The 22,466-nt window shown below is 37.9% G+C and overlaps 1 protein-coding gene across 7 annotated transcripts in view; it reads left to right on the forward strand.

Annotated features, from left to right (window-relative positions):
• MAST4 (microtubule associated serine/threonine kinase family member 4) overlaps positions 1-22,466 on the forward strand; it is a 589,801-nt gene that overhangs the window by 328,465 nt on the left and 238,870 nt on the right. Inside the window, exon 1 of one of the 7 annotated variants that reach the window (XM_017852855.1) lies at positions 599-642. The exons of the other annotated variants lie outside the window; for them this stretch is intronic. Coding sequence (XP_017708344.1) covers positions 638-642 — 5 coding nt within the window. The 5' untranslated portion in view covers positions 599-637. Of the gene's footprint in view, positions 1-598; positions 643-22,466 lie in introns of those variants that run through there. 7 annotated transcript variants of the gene reach the window in all.

Genomic DNA, 22,466 nt, shown 5'->3' on the forward strand with positions numbered 1-22,466 from the left:
ACCTCAGGTGATCCACCTGCCTCAGCCTCCCAAAGTGCTGGGATTACAGGCGTGAAAATCTTTCTTTTGTAATACTTATATTTAACCCTTGAATTTGTTCCAGGGCTGCTTAATTTCTAATGACTCTGGAAGATAGAGTCGTTTACATTAGAATAGAGAACTTTTCTGTTTTTGTGAAACAAGTGAACATAAACAACCAGAAAGCCTGGGGGTTGGAGTGAGGATTGGAGTGCGCAGACAGTGCTGTGACTGTGGAGTTTATTATTCCCAAAGCCAGAAAAATCACAGCAGCTGCAGTGGACTAGGACACCCAAAAAGCCACTTATGATTAGAGGGTACAAAGTGATAAGTTGGGATGCACTAGAATAATAAAATAATGTTCACATGACTTGAAGAATAAGGTGGGGTGGCAAGGGGGTTGCCCTAAAACTGCAGCATTGGGTTAAAAAAAATATCATGTATGTTGATTTAAATGAATCAACTAAGGTTAGGTTAGAGCCCCTAAGTCTGACATAAGGATACTAAGCAAATGAGTATTCTGTGCTGACTAGAAAACAATAATATACCTCCAAAAATTTTCAGGTCTCATGTTCAAAGCAGCACTCCGTAAAGGCCGGGGACATCACTCCTGGACCTAATGAGGTGAGGTAAACTGCAGCCCACCTTCGTCAGAGGCATTCTTAATTTGTATCAAACTGAAATAAAACCCTTATGTGACATTATAAAAGATGAAAAAATAGTACAACTAAAAATTAAAAGTGCGGCCAGACACAGTGGCTCACACCTGAAATCCCAGCACTTTGGAAGGCTGAGTTGGGCAAATCACTTGAGCTCAGGAATTCGAGACGAGCCTGGCCAACATGGTGAAACCTCATCTCTACTAAAAAGTACAAAAAATTAGCTGGTATGGTGGCGCACGCCTGTAATCCCAGCTACTCAGGAGGCTGAGGTGGGAGGATGGCTTGAGTCTGGGAGGCAAAGGTTGCAGTGATCCTAGATCATTCCACTGCACTTCAGCCTGAGTGACAGAGTGAGACCCCATCTCAAAAGAAAACAATGAATCAAGATTAATGTTTTGCATACATCAATTATCATTTTAAGACTTGTAAAGTTTGTGTACAAATGGCCAAGGTAAAATGTAACTTCATGTAATGTTCTAATTAAATAATAATATCTTCTCGTGAAAATGCTGCCTTTATTCAATAATACCTTCATGTATTTGGTACCATCTTAAATTGTCTCAGAATGAAATGCCACCAGTCTTTCATCTTTATTTTGCCTTAGTCCACTGGTAGAGTATGTTAAGCCTCCCACACACAGGAGGTAGCAAATTACTGACACAGCAGATTCAGTGCCTCTGCGGGACTTCCATATTGCTGAAATTTTAAACAGATCTGTCAGTGGGAAAGTGTAGCATCCCAAGAGAGGATGCGGTTCTTTTGGAATACGGACCCACTCTGTTTCTGGGCTCACTGTGGAAATTGTAAATTAGCTGTAATTGTGACCTAAGTGCTCGTCTTCCCTGGTATCATGTCTTCTTGCTATTAAGAGATGAGTTGAGACTGCTCCATTTATTGAGATGAAGCCATTGGGTCAGTAGTCAGTGACCCTTATTCTCTGTGCCTTAAAGAGAAATAGCAGCCTCTTTCCTTTGGGAACCTATTGTGAGCTGGTGACATGTACTGCCAGCTGCATGTAACCTCCAGGTTAAGTCATGTCAAAGGACTATCTTTTAAAGTGACACATTGAATTTGGTCCCTAGTTACGAATCCCCCAATACTTGTATACATCTAAATGTTTAAATGTCATCCTCTTCTCCTCATCCTCATCTCATTTCTGCTAAAAATGACACAAATTCTAATGAATGAAATAACTACTTGCAAAAAATATATACTGTCTCTTCTAGTGTTGCCTTTGTTAAAGACCAGCTTACTATTGCTTAGAAATGGATAGGACTATTGAGATGTATGAATAGAAAACTTCAAAAGTGAAGCCATCAAAGTAATGGAAAATAAAGATATTTTAAATATAATTGCAGTTGAATTCAGTAGTGAAAAAAAGTCAAAGGATTTCTTCTTAATGCCATCCTGAGGTGTGGAACATTTTGTAAGAATGAGTAGGATATTCACAGGAAGGAGAGCACCTCAGCATTCTCCAATTTAGGGCGGCACATGTTCCCCAACCTCCAATTTATCTGACCAGGTCTCCACCGTATCTGTTAAGGCCCCTTCATTTTCATCTTCTCAGACGTCCAGCTGTGGAGCAGAAGATCACATTTGTTGGGGGCACTGCGACTGAACAAATATTTTCTTTTACATGGTGCTTTCAGAAGAATTCTTTTATCTCCTAGATGGCCAGGCTCCTTGGAAGCCTGAACAATGAAAAATCTGAGCGATCTATTTCGGCACCAGAATCCTGTGAGCTCAACAGACTTTGAAGTGGATTGCTCCCCATTGTGGGGCCACAATAAAAAGTGGAGTTTTTCATAGTCCTTGTGTTAATGTCTGCAAAGCCAGCTGGCTTTGTAAAATGAGCGCAAAAGCGGTATAACTGATTAAAAGAAATGCTGGGTAGTGAAAGGCTTTCATACCCAATGTGAGTCTGGCAGAAAGCATTGTCCTCTGGGGATACGTTAATATTGGGGAATCTCACTCTCCCGTCTTCAAGGGTCAGCTGAAGACAATCGAGACAGGTGTTAGTCACAGGAGCCTTCAACATGAGGGCTGAAAAAGTACGTCTAGCTGGCCATTGAGAGAATTGCCACAAAACAAAATAATGCAACTGACTGGTGAGGGAAGTGCTTTCTGTAGGTAGAACTTTCTGAGGTTGTGGCTATCACGTTCTCTTTTTCCTGGCTTTTTGTGGTCATAAATCTGCATCCTCCTGTAACCCCCCAGATTCCACTGTCTCACACCTAAGGGTAGCCAAACTCATGATTCTTCTTAGTCTAAATGACTCTTGAGGTTGCAAAGATCTTGCCTGTTGGTTGCTGCTCTAGAAATCATCCTGCCTGTGTTTGTAACCTTGCCTGCTGACCTTAACCTCACAGCACAGTCATATATTTCAAGTTGTTTGGGGAGAAGGGGGTTGATGAAACTTGGCCTTGTACATAAAGGGATTCAGAGATGTGGCAAATTGTTCTCTGGCTTCATAAGCTGTCATTCAATTATTGGGAAATGGCATTCAGGACCGAAGGAGCAAAAAGCTCATCTTAAGATGAATTTTAAAAACCTGTCGTAAAAGAGTTAGGTGGCACCTGGTTTAGTTGCTTTTCCATCATCAGAAAACCCTTTAATCCTTCAATGAATGACATATGATAGGATTTTAAAAACCAAGCCACCTTGCTGTTTCATTTTCTCCTTGCTGCCATCTCATCTCCCTGACTCATCAGATTTGGTACTGATCTGCTTACAAAGTAGGAAAGGCAGAGGGCCTGGCACCTGTCTATTCAGTTGAAATAGCCAATTTCAGAAGAGTTTGTACATTTTGACCTTTTTGAACTTCTATGGATCCTTTTGAAGAGGGAAGTAATTCTAACCCGGAGGCATGCCCAAGAATTATTTTGGAGAATAAACTGATATGTGTATCCCTATTATTGTGGTCTATCTTTCGAGTAAAAATATAGAATTTATAATATTTTAATAGGACTAGTTGGTCTTTGTAGAAAATAAATATTTCAATTGATCATGTAGGTGGCCATTTTAGAAAAACTAGAAAATACAGAGAAGAAAAAATGCATTTAAGATTACCCCATATTTTATCACTTAGGGAAAAGATAGTTTACAAAGCAGAGAACTGAGTTTTACTTCCATCTTTTGATGCACTAAATAATTTTTCCTTTAAGTACTTTCAGTGTTACAGTCTCAGCATTTAAGAAACAGGATAACATTTTATTTTACTGTGAAAATTCTTAGATCATAAAGCATGGATCATTTTTTCTGAGTATTTGTATTGCAGAAAATACATAAATGTGAAGAATAAGATAGTTTTTACCCATAATCTGACCATGTAGGATAGTCGGCACAAATGTTTTTCTATGTGCTTTTAGACTTCTTTTCTAAATTCTTATTTGATAATTATTGATTCTTGGCATGCGTTTTCTTTCTAGCTGGGAAGTACTTTCTGTAACTGACCGGTTGTGTATTAGTTGAGTGCTCTGCTTGCCCACAACATTTGCTGCATCTTTAAACAGAAACAGCTGGGAGAGCAAAGTGTTAGACAGTTTTTAGTGGTCATGTAGACATTTCCTCAGTTTCAATAATTCATTTTATGAAATTCCAAAAGGTAACATTTTTCCTTCAGCTGTTGGTGATATTTGTTTAGGTTCAAGAAAGCTTTTACATTTTATGTGCAGGAAATCACTCTAAGCAACACATTTAATAAGTTCCAGTAGTCAACAGAGATGCTATATTCATTTAGGGAATATAACAGATTTTCTTTGTTTTGCTTTAACACTTGGGGCTTTATAAGATTTCCCCAGAAACCAGCACTGTAGCCATTCTTAGCCAAGTTATGATGTATAGAGTGATTTATTTATCATGGAGGATTTCCCAGAGTTCCTCAGGATATATCATTAATGTAAGTTTGTATATACTGTCCTGCTGGAGGGGAGGCTCCCTAGGGGTAAGGAGTTTTGTTCCCTGCACTGTGCCTAGCATGTAACAGGTGTTCCATAAATATTTATAGAATATTGTTTTGTGTGATTTTTAAATCATGTGTCTCTCTTACTGCCTAGCACTCTCATTGACTAACCCTTTAATTGGTCAAGTAATTATTGAATTCCCACATTAAATTGCTCCAACTTTTAATAAGAACATGCTATGCTCCAAATATAATGGTGAATGTTGAGTCCTCCATTTAATGAGCTTCCAGCCTAGTACATTTTTTTTTCTTTTGCATTTAAGTCCTTTATGAGAACAGATGAGTGATGGATTCACTACTGATTAATGTTTTACCAGTCTTCTATATAAAGGAATACAATTTAATTCTCATCCATTTGGGATTTTTGTCAAGGAGAGATTTTGGCATAGGTGATGTAGGCTCCCATTTACTGGTATGAATTAAGGAGTTCCAGAAATAGATAACTATGCAAATTATTTTCCATTAGTCTAGCTTGAATTCCTTATATCACAGCCTCATTGGTGGTGGTGATGGTGAGATAATACAGGTGAAAAATAGATATCAGCTGATAGGAATAAAATTAAATTATGTTCTGGCTGGGCGCGGTGGCTCATGCCTGTAATCCCAGCACTTTGGGAAGCTGATTTGGGTCGATCACCTGAGGTCAGGAGTTCAAATATGGTGAAACACCATCTCTACTAAAAATACAAAAATTAGCCGGCATGGTGGCGTGCACCTGTAGATAGTCTCAGCGACGCGGGAGCCTGAGCCAGGAGAATTGCTTGAACCTGGGAGGCAGAGGCTGCAGTTAGCTGAGATTGCGCCACTGGACAGAGCAAGACACACTCTCTCTCTCTCGCTCTCTCTATATATATGTGTGTGTATATATATATATGTGTATATATGTGTATATATATATATAGCATTGTTCCTATGGCTTGAATACATTGATAGATTTTTTGTTGTTTTTTTTATTTTGGGTTTTTTTTTTTTTTTTTTTTTTTTTGCTATATGAAGGAAGAAAAGGAAAGAGTTAAAACAAATGAAAATAGTAGGACTGTGGCCAAGGAGCACCATCATTTTGGGTGGGTTTTCTTTGTACTAAAAGTATAAAGACATGCTAGAGAATAATCACCAAATTTACATCAGTGATTACATCTGAGGGGAGAGAGGGGCACTGAGATGAGAGAGAGTTCCAGAGCCTTCAGCTGTGTTTATGTATGATTTATCAAGTTGGGTAGTTAATATGTAGGTGGGTATTCATTATGTGATTCCCTTCCTATGTTTTTTAATTAAAAAAAATAAAATCTGGAGAATGGATATGCATGGAAGTGAGATTTCCTCCCGTTCTCTTTTATCATTAAAGGGTCTGGCTTTCTTCTCCAGCTCTTATAGCCTCTTCTGTTTCCTGTGTCTTCCAGACAGATCCTGTGGCAAGATGGCCAGGAGAAGGAAAGAAAGAGAGATGTTATGGAAGCAGAGAATTACATTTAAGAGACAGTGACCCATAGAATACACTGAGATATTTGGCCTTGTTGAATCCTCAGAAGTGGGCAGTTGTAATACCTCCAGATGTGGAATTATTTACTTGTCCTGTTCTTTCACTCAGTTGGTTTCTATTTCTACATAAGCCTTTGACAGCTACATATCCAGGTGTTAATATCACATGTGCAGGCTTTGAAATTTAGGTACCCAATTTAGCAGCATCTGACTTCTCATTTTCTTGCTCATAGTAGTATATGATCCCTGTCAGGATGGAGGGGCCCTGTGCCTGCTGCTTACTCTCAACCAGTGAATATTCCTGGAAACACCCCTGAAGTCTGCATGGCTGGAGCCCCATGTGTATAAATGATGATGGCCAAAGGGGCTTGAGAAATAACTTGGTGGAGACAGAGAGTGGGCAATGATGTGGACGGACACTTGAGAGGAAAGGAAGCAATGTGCTGGACCCAGAAAGGTGCTCGAAGATGCTCCATCTGCCTTGTGGATCAGTTTGCCAGGGCTGCCATGACAAAGTATCACAAATCACATGGCTTGAACAATAGAAATTTATTATCTTACATTCCAGAAGCTAGAAATCTGAGATCATAGTGTTTGCAGGTTTGATTCCTACTGAGGACTATGAGGGAGAACCTGTTCCATGCCTCTCTCCTAGCTTCTGGTGGTTTGTGGGCAATCTTTGGCTTTCCTTGGCTTGCAGAAGCATCACCTCCATCTCTGCTTTTATCTTTACATGACATTTCTCTGGTCTGTATGTCTATCCCTGTGTCAAAATTCCACTTTTTTATATAAGGACACAGTTATATTGAGTTAGTGTCCACCCTAATGAGCCCATCTGACCTTGATCATCAGCAAAGACCCTATCTCCAAATAAGGTCAAATTCAAAGGTACCAGGTGTTAGGACTTCAACAACTTTCCAGGGGCACAATTCAATGCATAATACCCCTCCATTCCCATCCCTACTGCTCAATCCTAGAAGGCAGATTCCACCTGCCAGCAGACATGGCCCAGTTGAGCATGTTGTGGTTTGTGGGATGTCTCCTCTTTTCTTACTGAGTTCTTCAGAATGGGGTCCATAGTCCCATTGATAGACAGTGAAAGGAGTGTGGAAAAACACAGGGATAAGACAAATTACTTGTTGGGGAGAGGACAGTTGAAGGGTGCATTTGCCAGATTACAAAGTCAGGAAGAGGGATAAGTTGCTCTTTGCTATTGTTTCTTTCACGCTCGATCCAGGCTTGTCTCCACAGCTCATTAAGGCAAAATCTAGTTTATCAAAATCCAAACAATCCCACTTTCAATAATGGCAAATAAATACCATCTCTACTACATTATCTGTTAAACTGGCCTTTGTGGGTAAACCTAGAAACCTCCCGGCTGTTTATAACATTGTTTTTCTAAGAATGTGGTCTGGTTTCTCAAACTTAACAGATGTACCTTCAGAGCACAGCTTTGTATATTGTGGAGATTAGCTGGGGAAATAGGAGTTGGTGAGGACTAGGGGTCATGCCAGCCTGAATTCTTTTTCCATGTTGAGTGCTTCTGGAAGGATGCAGAGGGATGCTCTAGGCAAGGGTGCTCTTCTGTGCTAGAAGGCCATTGCCCGCTCAGTAGTTGTGTCTCCTTGGTGAATGGTGATTCCCCTGAGGTGGAGGAGATCATGCTCAGGCCCAGAATTAAAACTGACTGGGTGACTGGGAGAAGCATCAGCTAACCCAGAGTCTGTGTGTATTAGCTGTGTTCTCCAGAGAGAACCAATAGTGGATGGATGAATGGATAAGAGGGGATTGATTAGGGAAATCTGTTTATATGATTATGGAGCTTGAGAAGTCCCACAACAAGCTGTCTACAAGCTAGAAACCCTGGAATGACAGCATGGTTCAGCACAATACAAGTCTGAAAGCTTCAGATGCAGGGAAACTAATGGTGTAAATACCAGTCTGAGGCAGAAGGCCTGAGAACCTTGGGGGCCATTAGGGTAAGTCCTGGATTCCAAAGGCTGGAGAGTCAGGAGCTCTGATGTTCAAGGGCAGGAGAAGATACATGTCCCACCTCTAGGAAATGGAGAGGAGACAATCACCTTTCCTCTGTCTTTTTTGTTCTATCTGGGCCACCATCTGACTGGGTAGTGCCTGCCCACATTGAGAAAAAATCTTCTTCACTTAGTTCGTGGACTCACATGTCAATCAGTCTCCTCTGGAAACACCCGCAAAGACACACTTAGAAATAATGTTTTACCAGTTCTCCAGATGTTTCTGAATCCAGTCAAGTTGACACCTAAAATTAACCATCGCACTGTGCTTCCCCTTTGCCTTAATGATAAAACTCTGCTTTTGTCAGGCTGGTGATGTTTTCAGCTAAAAGGATATACCTATCAGCCTCCCTCTCCCACAGCTAGATACAGTTATGTTACTACATTCTGGCCGATGAGATGTAAGCAGAGGGAATTAAATTCAAGGGATAGACCTTTAAAGGTGGGGAGCTTTTTCCTTTTCTCCTTTATCTGGAATGAATTCGTATTGGCCAGAGCTCCAGCAGCCATATTGGTCCATGAAATAAACATGAAGGTAGACTCTACATGCTAAGGATGATGGAACTGCAAGGTAGAAGTAGCTTGAGTCTGATGATTTGGTAGCTACCAAACCACCTCTGCTTCTGAAATTCTTTTACTTAATGAAGCAATAAGCTATTTTGCTTAATCAGTTATTTGACTTCTCAGTTATCTGCAGCCGCAGCTAATTCTAACCCATAGAGAGACCCTTTCCATAGGAACCCCAACCACTATCCTGTAGAGGATATAGTATGTTCAAAAAGAAAGGTCAACCAAGTAGAACGAAGAAAAGAAAATTGCTTTCCAAGACCTTAGGAACAACAGGTCTGCTGTGTGCCATGGTGTCTTTTTCCCAAAGCATCTTGAATGTGAGCATGAAGCTGTACCCCCTTGAGCTACTTCCTTGTTTCATCAAATTTCGCTTTTATCTAGTACCATAGATGGTGTTGGCCATTACCATATTCTGCTAGCTCACACTGAGTTACAGCAGCAACAACATTTTGGCAGTAAAACACTGTTTTGAGTACTTCATTGCTTTTTACTGTTGTTTCAGAAAGGTGAGTAGAAAACAGAAGTATGTGCTGATTATCTGGTAAAAAGTGTAGTTCCTGTAAACTAAATGGAGCTGACACCACAGGGAAATTATCTGGCTTTCCAAAAAGGTCTAATCTTTAGCTTCAATAAGACATTCATTGTATTTGGGCCGGTGGTGTGTGTATATGATTGTGAATGAGAAGAACAAAGGTAAAGGATGTGGACAGATCAGAAGTATATCACTGAGTATATGAGGAAGAATTAGGAAGTTTGAAATGTTTTATGTCTCAAGGAATAAAAACTTCCCTGACAATACATATTTGACCCTTTGACACGCTTTCAGGAATGTATGAAGCAGGAAAGTAGAGAGCTGCCTTTATACCATTCTATCTGGGTTCACTGTCTTGCAGCAACTGAACCTTTCTCTGATAGAACATCGTGGATTGAGAGGAAATAAGGATGGGTATGCCTGCTTTAGATCACACAGTGCTGGACCTTTGAGGAAGGAGAAGCAGAGATGGATAGAATTGTTGTGGCAGAATTGAGCTTGGTCCTGTGGAGGGTATCCACTCTCCTTCCAGCTGTGGAGGGTAAATAAAGGTTCCTATAAAGCTTCTTTGTCTGTCTTGAATGATTCATGTTTCCCTGCATCTTTGGATTTACAACCAACCCTCAGAGATGAAGATTTTCATGGAGGACCAGATTTAGGGGAAATATAGCTTCTGAGAACTTACTTTATCTGTAACAAGGCCAAGTCAGTTTCTAAGCATCTCATTCTAAAGTCACAATGATATGAGACCCTAAGTAGTATCTACTGCTTGGGGAACTGAGAATGCAATTCATGCTATCCATTTATACTTACTTGAGTATATAAAATGAGATATTTTCTCACTGAATGTGTTTATACTTATTTTTATGGAGTTTCAGATATTTACAAGGGTTTTCTAAAGGTTTATTTCTAATCGCAGGTCCTAGTACCCTGTTTTTCCCTCAAGCTATTAATTTTTCCAATTGTGAGTTTACTTTTCTTGGTGCTTATCGGGAACCTAACTCTTTGTTGTGAGAGTGGAATTTCTGTACTGGGTTTGTGGAAATCTCTTCTTTCTGTATCTTTTTTGGGAGGGAGAGATGTTGCAATGAGGTTGGTGAAAGGAGCCGAGCCAACTCTGATTCTAACAGTTTTCTTAATTTATTTCTATTGAAGTTATTATAGTTGTCACTTGCTGATGAAACAAGATTGAGCTAGACATTATGTAGGATTTCATTGATTGATGTCTAATTTTTCCATGGCAATCTAGAAAGTTTGGAAATGGTGTTTTCTTTATTCATGCAATACCTGGCCTCCATCACAAAAAATATTTAGTTCATATTGAAGACAGCGTTGTTGCCTGAAAGGCACGTATATATTAGTACACGGTATTAAAAAAAAAAAAAAAAAAAAAAAAAAAAAAGGAGGAAATAGCATCCAATTCCCCAATACAGGACGATAATAGTTTCCCACTGAAATTACAACCAGAATAATACTGACACCTGGTGATCCCGTAGCATGGTCTCACCAAAGCTTTAAAAGTACATGGAAGGAGCCCTGAAACCATGTTATCTTCAGGAAATTATAGTTCGTATCCAGTTTCGTTTTTTCAGGGGTGAGGAGGAGTGGTATGGAGTATATCTTCAATAGCTTAGCTGGTAAGAAACATCACATTGACTTCCTCCTTCAGTGAACTATCCCTCCTGAATTGCTCTACCTAAAAATCTTAATGAGGGCTTTTTATACATAATCTGTTTGTCAAACTGTGATTTGAATTATTTGAGAGGTTTCTGGAGATGAGTAGGTAAAAAGTCTTCATCAGGTCTGTCACCATTATCAGAAACATGCCAAAACCTTATCAGTTTATATGAGGTTGGCCTTTTCATTGGGAATTATTGGGCATGGAGAGGGGGGTTCAGTCCTATAAAGGAATGCCTTGTTTTATCTTCTAGTTTACTTACTCAAACAGTAAATTCATAAGATGGCTTTTCCAAAGAAGACTCCAGTTTCTTTAGTTTATTTTAGCTGGATAACATGTGATTTTGGAAGTGGAGGTGACTGAGATCTCAAGGCTACCCCACAGGTTGTATATTTTAAGAAATAACACAGTTTGTTTTCTCATGAAAATAAAAAGGGACAAGTAGAGAAAAAACGATATGAGATAAACGCGTGTTGAAATTGTGTTTATGCTTTGAATTAAATTCCTTGCATGGCTGATTCTTATTTAAGGCCAGAAATGATGAAACCTTGATCTGAAAGCTGCATTACAGACTAAAGAGGTGATGAAAGTTTTCTCCATATTGGGGTTGGTAATTAGCTATGCGTGGGTCATGGGTTGATGATTAGTTCTGTTCCTCAGAGCATGTCTGCAATCTTTGATATCTACTTAAGCTATGTAAATAATTTACACAGTTTTATTATGATTTTCTATTAGTCTTTGATAGAATGAAACCTGGTATTTTCTCTGACAAACCATGAAATTTCGCAATTAAATCCTTGTATTCATCTAAAGTCTGTACTTGGTGAAAATAAGTCTCAACAAAACATTGTGTTGGGGCTTTCAAAATATTATTTAGTGGTTCTTTGGCATCTAGTAAACATAGCTTTTCATAAATATTTCTAATCTCCTCATAGTTATAGTCTTTAATTCTCACCTAAATAAGAATCATATTTTGAAACCCATAGCCATTGGGAAACCAGAGATTTTTTGCTCTTCAACACCTGACTTTTGCATATCTCAAGTTTATTATTTTCTACTACATTTAGTCCACCATAGATTCTGTTCATATCTCTTTAACTGAAGTAAGCGAAGTACTTATACTTGTGATAAACTCCGTATACCTTCATTGCACTTGTATGCCCCTTTTATATGGAAAAATCTCTAGTAAATATTTCAGTGGTGATTAACTGTTTTCATAATTTGACTCACTGGAAGTGAGATTGTGAGATCTGGAATTGCAGATACATGTGTTTAAGCTTCCATCAGCAAAACCTATTAATAATTGTTCCACATTCTTTTACTGCTGCAGAAAAAAATTATTTTGGTCCCAACTTATTTTCTCTTGATTGCATGCCATCATCTTCTCCTTATTAATTAAATAATGCACCTCTTACAGACTATTCTTATTCTATCTTGTTTGGGTATTCCTATCCTGGAATCAGTGGATAGCTTTCTGGAGTCTGTGAATTCCCTGAAATTGTGTATAAACATGTGTGCATGTTGCTCTCTCATGGACCTTCTCCCTCTCCCTAAATCTTAGGCTTCTTGTGGTACCGTGATCTGCCTGACACTTGTTCATTATGGAGTACCTAATGGCAAAGTGGCCGCATGTGGAGATTGCTGAGTTCAGTGCTTCCCAAGCCAAGTGGTAGTAGTTTGTCTTTATATTTACAGGTATTCTTCTAATTTAAAGAATGTATGAATGTCTTTAAAAGAAAAAAATCCATACCCACAATATTGACTTAAATAATTGTTATTTTAATGATACTTTTTTTTTTGCTTTTATTTATTTTTTTGAGATGAGGTCTTGCTGTGTTGCCCTGGGTGATCTCGAACTCCTGGCTTCAAGTGATCCTCCAACCTCAGCCTCCTGAGTAGCTGGGATTACAGGTGTGAGCCACCACACCTGACATTAATGCTACTTTGTTTATAAAGAAAAAAGTCAGATATAAACTTCTGTGTTTAACAGTTTTTTTGCTAAAGCAATTTAAAATAAATACAACATAATTGCAAAAAAGTAGCATGTAAAGTAACAATATGAATTTAATATTGCATATTAATGTGATACTCTGCTGAGACTAAATCACTCTTTACAATATGAATATACTATTGACTACTCTAGCAGAGGCTTCCTTTATTTTATTTTATTTTTTTGAGTTGGTATATTTATCATAGGCAATCTCAATTCTCCTATAACTTTTCTGATACAAAGCCTTTAGTGACGATTCCATGATATTCCATAATATCATTTGGTCCTCACTTCATTTGTATATTAGACCTCTGATCTTTTCTCATTAGCTCAGAAAAATTGAAGCAGCAATATTTAGCCAACTTGATTATTAGTACATATGAAATATGGCACTGAAATCATGGGGCAGTCTGAAATTAAAGGATAGTAATCATACATTTCCTATTTCATAAGACTGCTAATGACATGGCAACAAAAATTTTAAAAATGTATTAAGTATTAATATGCCCCTGAAAATTTTTTTTTCAGATTGCAGTTTGAGGAAGACTGGCATAGCATACACTAAGAGTAAGAATTGGTGCAAATTACTTTTAGTGGATTAACTCCATAAACCTAAGCTTTGCATTTTTTGGTATTTGGCTTTGGCTGTCTCTTTGTCTAAACCCAGCCTTGCTCTTAGCTGTCTCATCTGCTACAGGTAAACTAACCTGGCAGCAAAGGAGGAATTCAAAGGGCGAGATGGCAGAGAATGTTGTCAAACCACGAGCTCTGATGAGTAAAAAGGTCTCTGCCATCAGTGGTAACATGGAACTCTTTACTGGGTGATTCTATAATTTCTGTAAATATGTTTCCCAAAGACATATGCATTTGAAAGCGATAATTACTATAGTTAGGATCATGTCCACAGTGTTTTTTCAGGAGGTAAGGGTGTCTTCCAATCTAGTTCTGCCGCTTAGCTGCTGTATGACTTTGCCTCTGCTAAAATGGGAATGGTGGAAATAGGACCAATCTGAGGCTTTCATGAAAAAGTGTATCAAAAATGCTTTTCACAGTCCTTGGCTTACGCTTGGCACCAGTGGATGTTTGCTGACTCCTAATGCCACTACCAGTACTACAAGAGAAATATTCCCAGTAACAACTCTTTGAATTCATTTCACATACAGAGAATACAAGTAAAGCTCTGAGACAGGCATCCCCATTTCTCAACTTGCGGTTAGTCATTAGATTTTGATACTATGTGGTATGATGTTTTTAGCATAGAAGGTGGTGTATTATCATTAACTTTTTTATGAGAGTAATTACCATCTTCTAGGGTACTAATGGAGGCCAATTATATTGGAACCTTGCAACCTCATTACTACCCTCTGAATCTGCCCTTTTGCCCTTTTCCAGCCTGGTTATCCCTCCTTTAAATTCCCTCAGCTATCGTTCTAGCGTGTCCTTTTTTCCTTTTCTGTACAGGGAAGCCTAAGGGAAGCTTTGTCAGCTCCGTACTCAGTGTGCCACTTATTGCCAAAGCAGTTGTAGCTGCATTTGCCACCATTGTTGAACTTTGTGCTCCTCAGTTGTCAAATGCTTCTCCATAGACACTTTTCTCCCTGAGTCTTTCTTTCTTCTTCTTCCTTTTTTCCCTTTCCTTTCCCTTCCCTTCCCCTTCCCTTCCTTTCCTTTCTTTCTTTTCTTTCCTTTTTTTTCTTTTTTTTTGACAGTCTTGACCTGTCACCCAGGCTGGAGTGCGGTGGTATGATCTCAGCTCACTGCAACCTCCGCCTCCCGGGTTCAAGCAATTCTTCTGCCTCAGCCTCCCGAGTAGCTAGGATTACAGATGTGTGTCACCACGCCTGGCTAATTTTTGTATTTTTAGTAGAGACGAGGTTTCATCATGTTAGCCAGACCGGTCTCGAACTCCTGATCTCAAATGATCCACCTACCTCTGCTTCCCAGAGTGCTGGGATTACAGGCATGAGCCACCGCGCCCGGCCCCAAGTCTTTAATTCTAAAGTCAGGTTGCATTGTCTCCACTTAACTGATGTGAACACCAAGGCCCAGAATGATTATTTAGCCTGCCCGGGGTCTCCAAGCTATTAACTGACAGAGGATCCAAGCTCCAGTCTTTATCACTTCTTTGATAGTTCCCCTGTTTTCTTGTCTTTGTGTTATTCTGGTTTCAAAACGAGAAAGTGTGAATTTGCGTTGGGCAGGGTCATGTGTTTCAAATGGACTCTATCAATGGGAACATATTTATAGCAGTCTGAGTTTAATTCCTGGCTTTGCCATGTAATAGTTGCATGATCTTGGACAAGTTACTTAACATCTCTGGTCCTTCCTGTCTTCACCTGTGCGATGGAGATAGTCATAATGGCATGCTTATCATGGGTTGTTACAATGATTAAATGAAGTGATATTTGTAAATGCACCTGAAACAGTTTCTGACGAATATTAACCTTTATGTGGGTATGTTAAATAACAATGAAAATGACTTCAAATTACAAATCAATGAAAAAGTCTTTTTAAAATTTCTTTTCCCAGCATCATCTTTTTCTTAGATAACCTTCAGTGCTGAACTCCTTATGCGGCCCAAATCCTTGCTTTTAGAAAGTCCTGAGACGGATGTGTCTGGGACCTCACTTATATGCTCTTTATCTTTAGCAATATCTTCTCTGCTACTCAGAAGCTCTTATACCCATTTCTTAATTACTCAACACTTTTGTCTGGATACCCTCTCTCCTCCTCACTACAGGGCAGCTTTAATTACATCTCCCACTGCTTTCTTTCTCTTTAATCACTCTGCAATGGACAAATTCCAGTAAGCTTTCACTCATTGGAGGTGGAAGGACAAGAATCCAGGCTTTACTATGGGAAATACAGAGAGGCCCTCATGTCATTTTTAAAGCACTTACAGTACTTTACTATTTAATAAATATTTGAACCCCTACTGTATGTCAGGCACTGTACATTTAGGTGTGAAAAATATTGGGGAGGCACAGTGAACAGAACAGGCATGGCCCCTTCTAAACTTCATAAGTACTCATTCAAATTAGGAGAACAAAATCCCTCTCACCAGAAGGGCTAAGGGGTACCTCAGTGCACGCTCATATGTACTGCTTCATTTATTGCACTACCAGACTGTATTCCCATCTTTGAATCTCCAAGACCTAAAAGTATATGGCACCTAGTAGGCCTGGAACAAATGTTAATGGTCTAATGGATTGGGCATTTATTTTGGTGCATAGTAGGATAACATTTTCTTCCGCTTTTGCTAACCACTTTATCCTCCAATTACTTAGTAATCCTCCTCTCCTCACAGAAATTCTTTCAGGTTTAGTGGTCTGTATTTTCTTTAGCCATTACTACATTATTTTTAACAAGGGTTGACATATGTTTCTATATTTGCTCTTCTTTTACAGGTTTTTATGTAGTACATTCATCTACTCATTTTTTTCAACTATTCATTTTTTTCTAGATAAGTTAGAATCATGGTTGAGGTTCTCCTTCCATACTGTATTTCCCTAAGGCACATATTAAAAAGTATACATTTTATTTAGGAGAAACTGTCATCCTGTGGCATCTAATTTTTTCTTCCAGAAACATTTTTTATGTTCAGTCTAATGACACTGATATTAGTTTCTCTTTCTAAAGTGTTTTGTTCCCCCTTGTAGTTAACCCATATTTTTTTTATGATTATACTTTTTATTTTAGTTTTGGTTTTATGTTAATAGTTTCTTCTTTTATATCACCTTTTCTTGTCATTGGTAGCAAAATTGGAATTTTATGTTTTTCTATGGGATCCATTCAGGGCACTTAATTTTATATATATTAATTCCAATAGTTTTCAGTTGAGTCTGTTTGGTTTTCTAGATATAAAATTATGTACAAATAATGATCATTTTCTTCTTTTCAATATGTTTACCTCTTTTCGAACTGTCGTATTGCATTGAATCTTATTCCAAATCAGCATTACATAATGATTGTGGTAGATGGTTTTTTCTTATAATACTTTTAGTGCCTTGTTAAGATAAATCTAGACTGTTAGTGTAAAATATGCTCTCTAGTATATGAAATATTAAAATTTTAAATGCTGTATAACCGAAAATTTGTTTTTAGTTACATGGTAATTTTGTCACATGGTGCCTTGTTCATATTTAAGTGAAAGCTTCTTGCTATCCAGAAAGGAAAATGGTTTCAAGATAAGAAAAAAATTGCCTGAATTTAATGGACCTGTGTCCTTTAATCAGAAGAACACTGTCTTATTGGCTTTATAATGATAATGATTGTGTTATATTCATGAAGTTAAAGAAGAGTTGGGCAAAGGTCCCCAGCTGTCCATTGAAAACCCAGGGGGACCTTCACCCTGGGTACACGGCCGAATCTGAGATACACCAAATTATACCTAAACCATAACCAGCCTTGACTCAGCTCAGCCATGATTGCACTAAGGTGATTAATTCTCTATCTGCCTATATGAGGAAGACTAACACCCTCTTGTAGAAAATAACATCCTTTAGAGCATGTGTTCTCAGTAGGTACAAGATTAGTTCCTCCAGTGTGAAACAAATATTAAATGTTACAGTGATTTGTGGACCTTCAAAAACCCACAACATATAAACAGATACAACTGGCAGGTTGGGGAAATTAGTAACAAAAAGTCTAATAGAGTTCTTTATGGAGATAATAGTGAAAAAATAAAGGTTGGGGAACACTGATCTAGAGCCTTTTCAATTTTTTAGTACAATACCTGATAGTTAAAAGTTATAGATATTCTAAAAGACAAAAAATATGTGACCAAAAGACAGTAGACAGACAATATAATGTCCATTTGCAATTTTGCTTCAGAGATTGGAGTTAGAACATATGGACTTAAAAATACATAATTAATGTTAACTTATATTAATCAGTTAACAAAATATGTAAAGGAAAAACAGATGGAAATTTGGAAAATTTCATCAGAGAATTGAAATTTGTGAAGAGAGAAACAGAAAACTAAAAAGCATAATATATGAAATTAAGAACTCTCTGGATGGGTTTAACAGTTGATTAAACATAGTGGAAGACAGGATTAGTAAACTAGAAAACAGGTAAATAGAAAATAATCAAACTGAACCAGAGAGGAAATAATATATAAATGTATTCCACTTGCAAACTGTTGGTGAAGTACCATCTTTTCCATGTCCTTGCCAAAATATGTATTTTAACAATATTTATATTTTGCCAGTTTCTGTGTAAAGTGATATCTCATTGTTAATTTGAATTTCACTCAGTAACAACATTTTACCTTTTCATTGTATTTTACTAGTTAGGTGTTCTTTTCTGAGAAATACCAATTCATATTTTGCCAATATGTATCTGGGGTCATTTGTATCAATTTGTAATTTTTTTCTGAGGTAATAATCTTTTATCATTTCTGTTACAGATAAATTTTCTAGATCAATATAACATTTGTGATGAATATACTGTTTTATTTTACAATAAAAATCTGGATTTATTTGTATACAAGATACCTCAGAGATATTGCTGGGTTTTTTTTTTTTTTTTTCCCCAGACCACTGCAGTAAAGTGACTGCAATAAAATGAATATCACAATAAAGCAGCACACAACTTTTTTGATTTCCTAGTGCATATAAAAGTCATGTGTATACTATACTGTAGTCTATTAAGTGTGCACTAGCATTCTGTCTACAAAAACAATGTACATTAGCCAGGCTGTGGTGGCTCATACCTGCAATCCCAGCTACACAGTAGTCTAGGGCAGGAGGATACCTTGAGCCTAGGACTAGAAGGCTGCAATGAGCTATGATCACGCTCCTACCCTTCAGTCTGAGCAACAGAGCAAGACCCTGTCTCATAAATATATATTTAGCCTTCAGCGAGTCATAATCTTTTTGCTGATGGAGGCTCTTGCCTTGATGTTGATGGCTGTTAATTCATCAGGGTGGTGGTTACTGAAGGTTGGGGTGACTGTGCCAATTTCTTGAAATAATTCAACAATGAGGTTGCCACAGCAATGGACTCTTTCTTTCACAAAAGATTATCTGTAGCAGTCAATGCTATTTGGTAGCATTTTATCCACGGTAGAACTTCTTTCAAAATTGGAGTCAACTTTCTCAAACCCTGCTATTGCTTTATCAACTAAGTTTATGTAATATTCTAAATCCTTTGGTTTTATTTCAACAATGTTTACAGCGTCTTCATTAGGAGTAAATTCTACCTCCAGAAATAACTTTCTTTCTCATCCATAAGAAGCAACTCTTCATCCATTCAAGTTTTATCATTAAAATTTAACAATTCAGTCCCATCTTCAGGCTCCATTTCTAATTCTAATTTTCTTTCTATTTCTACTATATCTGCAGTTCGTTTTTTCACTGAAGTCTTGAAACTCTCCCAGTCATCTGTGAGAGTTGGAATCAACTTCTTCCACACTTCTGTTTAGGTTGCTATTTTGACCTCTTTTTATGACCTTTTTTTAGAAGGTTTTCAATGTACTTTGCCCAGATTCGTTAGAGGAATCATTATAGCTGCCATAGACTTAGGAAAAATATTTCTTAAATAACCCAACTTGGAAGTCAGAATTACTCCTTAATCCATGGGTAGCAGAGTGGATGTTTTGTTAGAAGGCATGAAAACAACATGAATTTCTTTGTACATCTTCAACAGAGCTCTTGGGTTACAAGGTGCATTGCCAAAGAGCAGTAATACCTCGAGAGGAATCTTTTTTTCTGAGCACTAGGTCTCAACAGTGAGCCTAAAATATTTCATAAACTGTGCTGTGAACAGATATGCTGTCATCTAGGCTTTGTTGCTCTATGTATACAGCACAGGCAGAGCAGATTTACCATAATTTTGAAGGGCCTTGGGATTTTCAGAATGGTAAATGAGCATTGGCATCAACTTAAAGTTACTAGATGCATTAGTTCCTAAAGAGGGAGTCAGGCTGTCCTTTGAAGCTTTGAAGTCAGGCGTTGACTTCTCCTCTCTAGCCATGAAAGTCCCAGAAGGCTGTATTGTCTATATTGTAATCTGTTGTTTAGTGTAGCTAGATCTGGATAACTTGCTGCAGCTTCTACATCAGCACTTGCTGCTTCTCCTTACACTTTTATGGTATGGAGATGGCTTCTTTCCTTAAACCTCTGCTAGCTTCCATCTTCTGCAGCTTCCTCACCTCTCTTGGCTCTCATAGAATTGAAGAGAGTTAAGACTTTGCTCTAGGTTAGGCTTTGGCTTAAGGAAATGCTGTGGCTGGTATAATCCTCTATTCAGACCACCAAAACTTTCTTCATATCAGCAGGAAGGCTGTTTTACTTTCTTATCGTTTGTGTGTTCACTGGAGTAGCACTTTTAATTTCCTTCAAGAACTTTTCCTTTGCATTTACAACTTGGCTACTGTTTGGTGCAGAAGGTCTAGCTTTCCATCTGTCTTGGCTTTTGACATGCCTTCCTCATGAAACATAATCATTTTTAGCTTTTGATTGAAAATTAGATATGTGTGTCCCTTCCATTTTCACTTGAACACTTAGAAGCCATTGTAGGGTTACTAAGTGGCCAAATTTAATATTGTGGTGTCTCAGGAAACAGAGAGGCCCATGGAGAAGGAAAGAGGTCGGGGAATGGCTGATCAATCAAACAGTCAGAAGGCATACAACAATTATCAGTTAAGTTCATTGTCTTATATGGACACGGTTTGTGGTGCCCCAAAGTGGTGATAATAACAACATCAAAGATCATTGATCATAGATTACCATAAAAGATGTAATAATAATGAAAACAGTAGAAATATTGGAAGAAGTACCAAAATGTAACATAGAGGCATGAAGTAAGTACATGCTGTTGAAAAGATAGTGCTGATAGATTTGCTCTATGCAGGGTTGCTATACACCTTCAATTTGTTAAATAATGCAATTTTCTGCAAAGCGCAATAAAACTAGGTATGTCTATTCTGAAAATTATACTGGAAGACTATATAAGGTGATAAAAGATTCGCTTTCACAACATATTCTAAACAACATTGGTAAGCATATAGTTACTATGTTCTGTATTCCAGACTGTCATACATGTTTTTATGTGCATGTTTCTGATAGTTACCCATGGTAATTTAGCTTGATGACAAAAGCTGTTAGGGAATCCCAGTTAGGTTTCTTCATGACCACCTTCTTGGTCTTGGATTAATTATATCAGGTTACTTTATGCTTAAAAAATAATTAATGTAGCCATTGTCCGACTTGCAAATTTAAAAGTTATTCAGGTATAATTAGCTAGTGGCTGTCCTGCAGTGTGAAATATCACTCTGGTGATGCTGGTATGAGAATGTGGGTGAAAGTGAGAGAGAGTGAGCATGTTGTACCATTGCAGATCTAAAACTGTTTGATTATTGGCATACATGTGTACAAAAATGTTTATTGATCTCTTCCTGTCATGATAAAGTAACCATAATCTATGTCATGCTTCCAATGTTTAAATAAGGGTAGTTATGTCAGGAATGACAGTGTAACATAAGGGTTACTTATTTTGTCTTTGGAAGTTGACTTTCTTAGTCCATTCAGGCAGGTATAACAAAATATATAAGCTGGGTGGCTTATAAACAGAAATGTATTTGTTACATTTCTGGTGACTGAGAAGTCCAATATCAAGATGCTGGAAGATTCTGGTGAGGGGCTCTTTCCTGTTCATAGATGGCCAGCTTCTTGCTGTGTCTTCTTCATATGGCTGTAGGTAGAAAGCGGCATGGCAGCTCTCTGGGGCCTCTTTTATTAGGTACTGATGCCATTTATGAGGGTCCTGCCACATGACCTAATCACCTTCCCTTTCCAAATACCGTCATATTGGGGGGTAGGGTTTTGGTGAAATGCAAACATTCAAACCACAGCACTGGCAATCTCCATTCTACCTCTTATCACCCCACTTAATATTAGAAAAGTTAAATATCCCTTCTACGTCTTAATTTCATTACCAGTGAAATGAGGTTGATAATGGTATCTACCTCACTGAATTAAATATGATAATGCACATTGGGTGCTAGCCCAGAGCAACCATTTATAAATGGAAGCTATGGTTAGTATTTCTAGCAAAAATTCATGTTCTCATTGTGTTTAGCATAAACGATGTTAAACAAGACACTGAGATAAAAGAATATTTTAAAGGTGCTTCCCCATTTTATAAAGTTAATTTTTTTTTTTTTTCTTTTAAGCAAGCAGTAAGTGCAGGGAAGTCTCAGGAGCCTAAATACCTCTTGTTTTCTTTTTTCTTTCTTTCTTTCTTTCTTTTTTTTTTTTTTTTTTCCATGTTATTTATTTATTTATTTATTTTTTATTATTATACTTTAAGTTCTAGGGTACATGTGCACAACGTGCAGGTTTGTTACATATGTATACATGTGCCATGTTGGTGTACTGCACCCTTTAACTCGTCATTTACATTAGGTATATCTCCTAATGCTATCCCTCCCCTCTCCCCCCTCCCCACAATAGGACCTGGTGTGTGATGTTCCCCTTCCTGTGTCAAACTGATCTCATGGTTCAATTCCCACCTATGAGTGAGAACATGCGGTATTTA

The sequence above is a fragment of the Rhinopithecus bieti genome, unplaced genomic scaffold (genome assembly GCF_001698545.2).
Source record: "Rhinopithecus bieti isolate Rb0 unplaced genomic scaffold, ASM169854v2 scaffold_34958, whole genome shotgun sequence".
Classification (NCBI taxonomy): domain Eukaryota; kingdom Metazoa; phylum Chordata; class Mammalia; order Primates; family Cercopithecidae; genus Rhinopithecus; species Rhinopithecus bieti.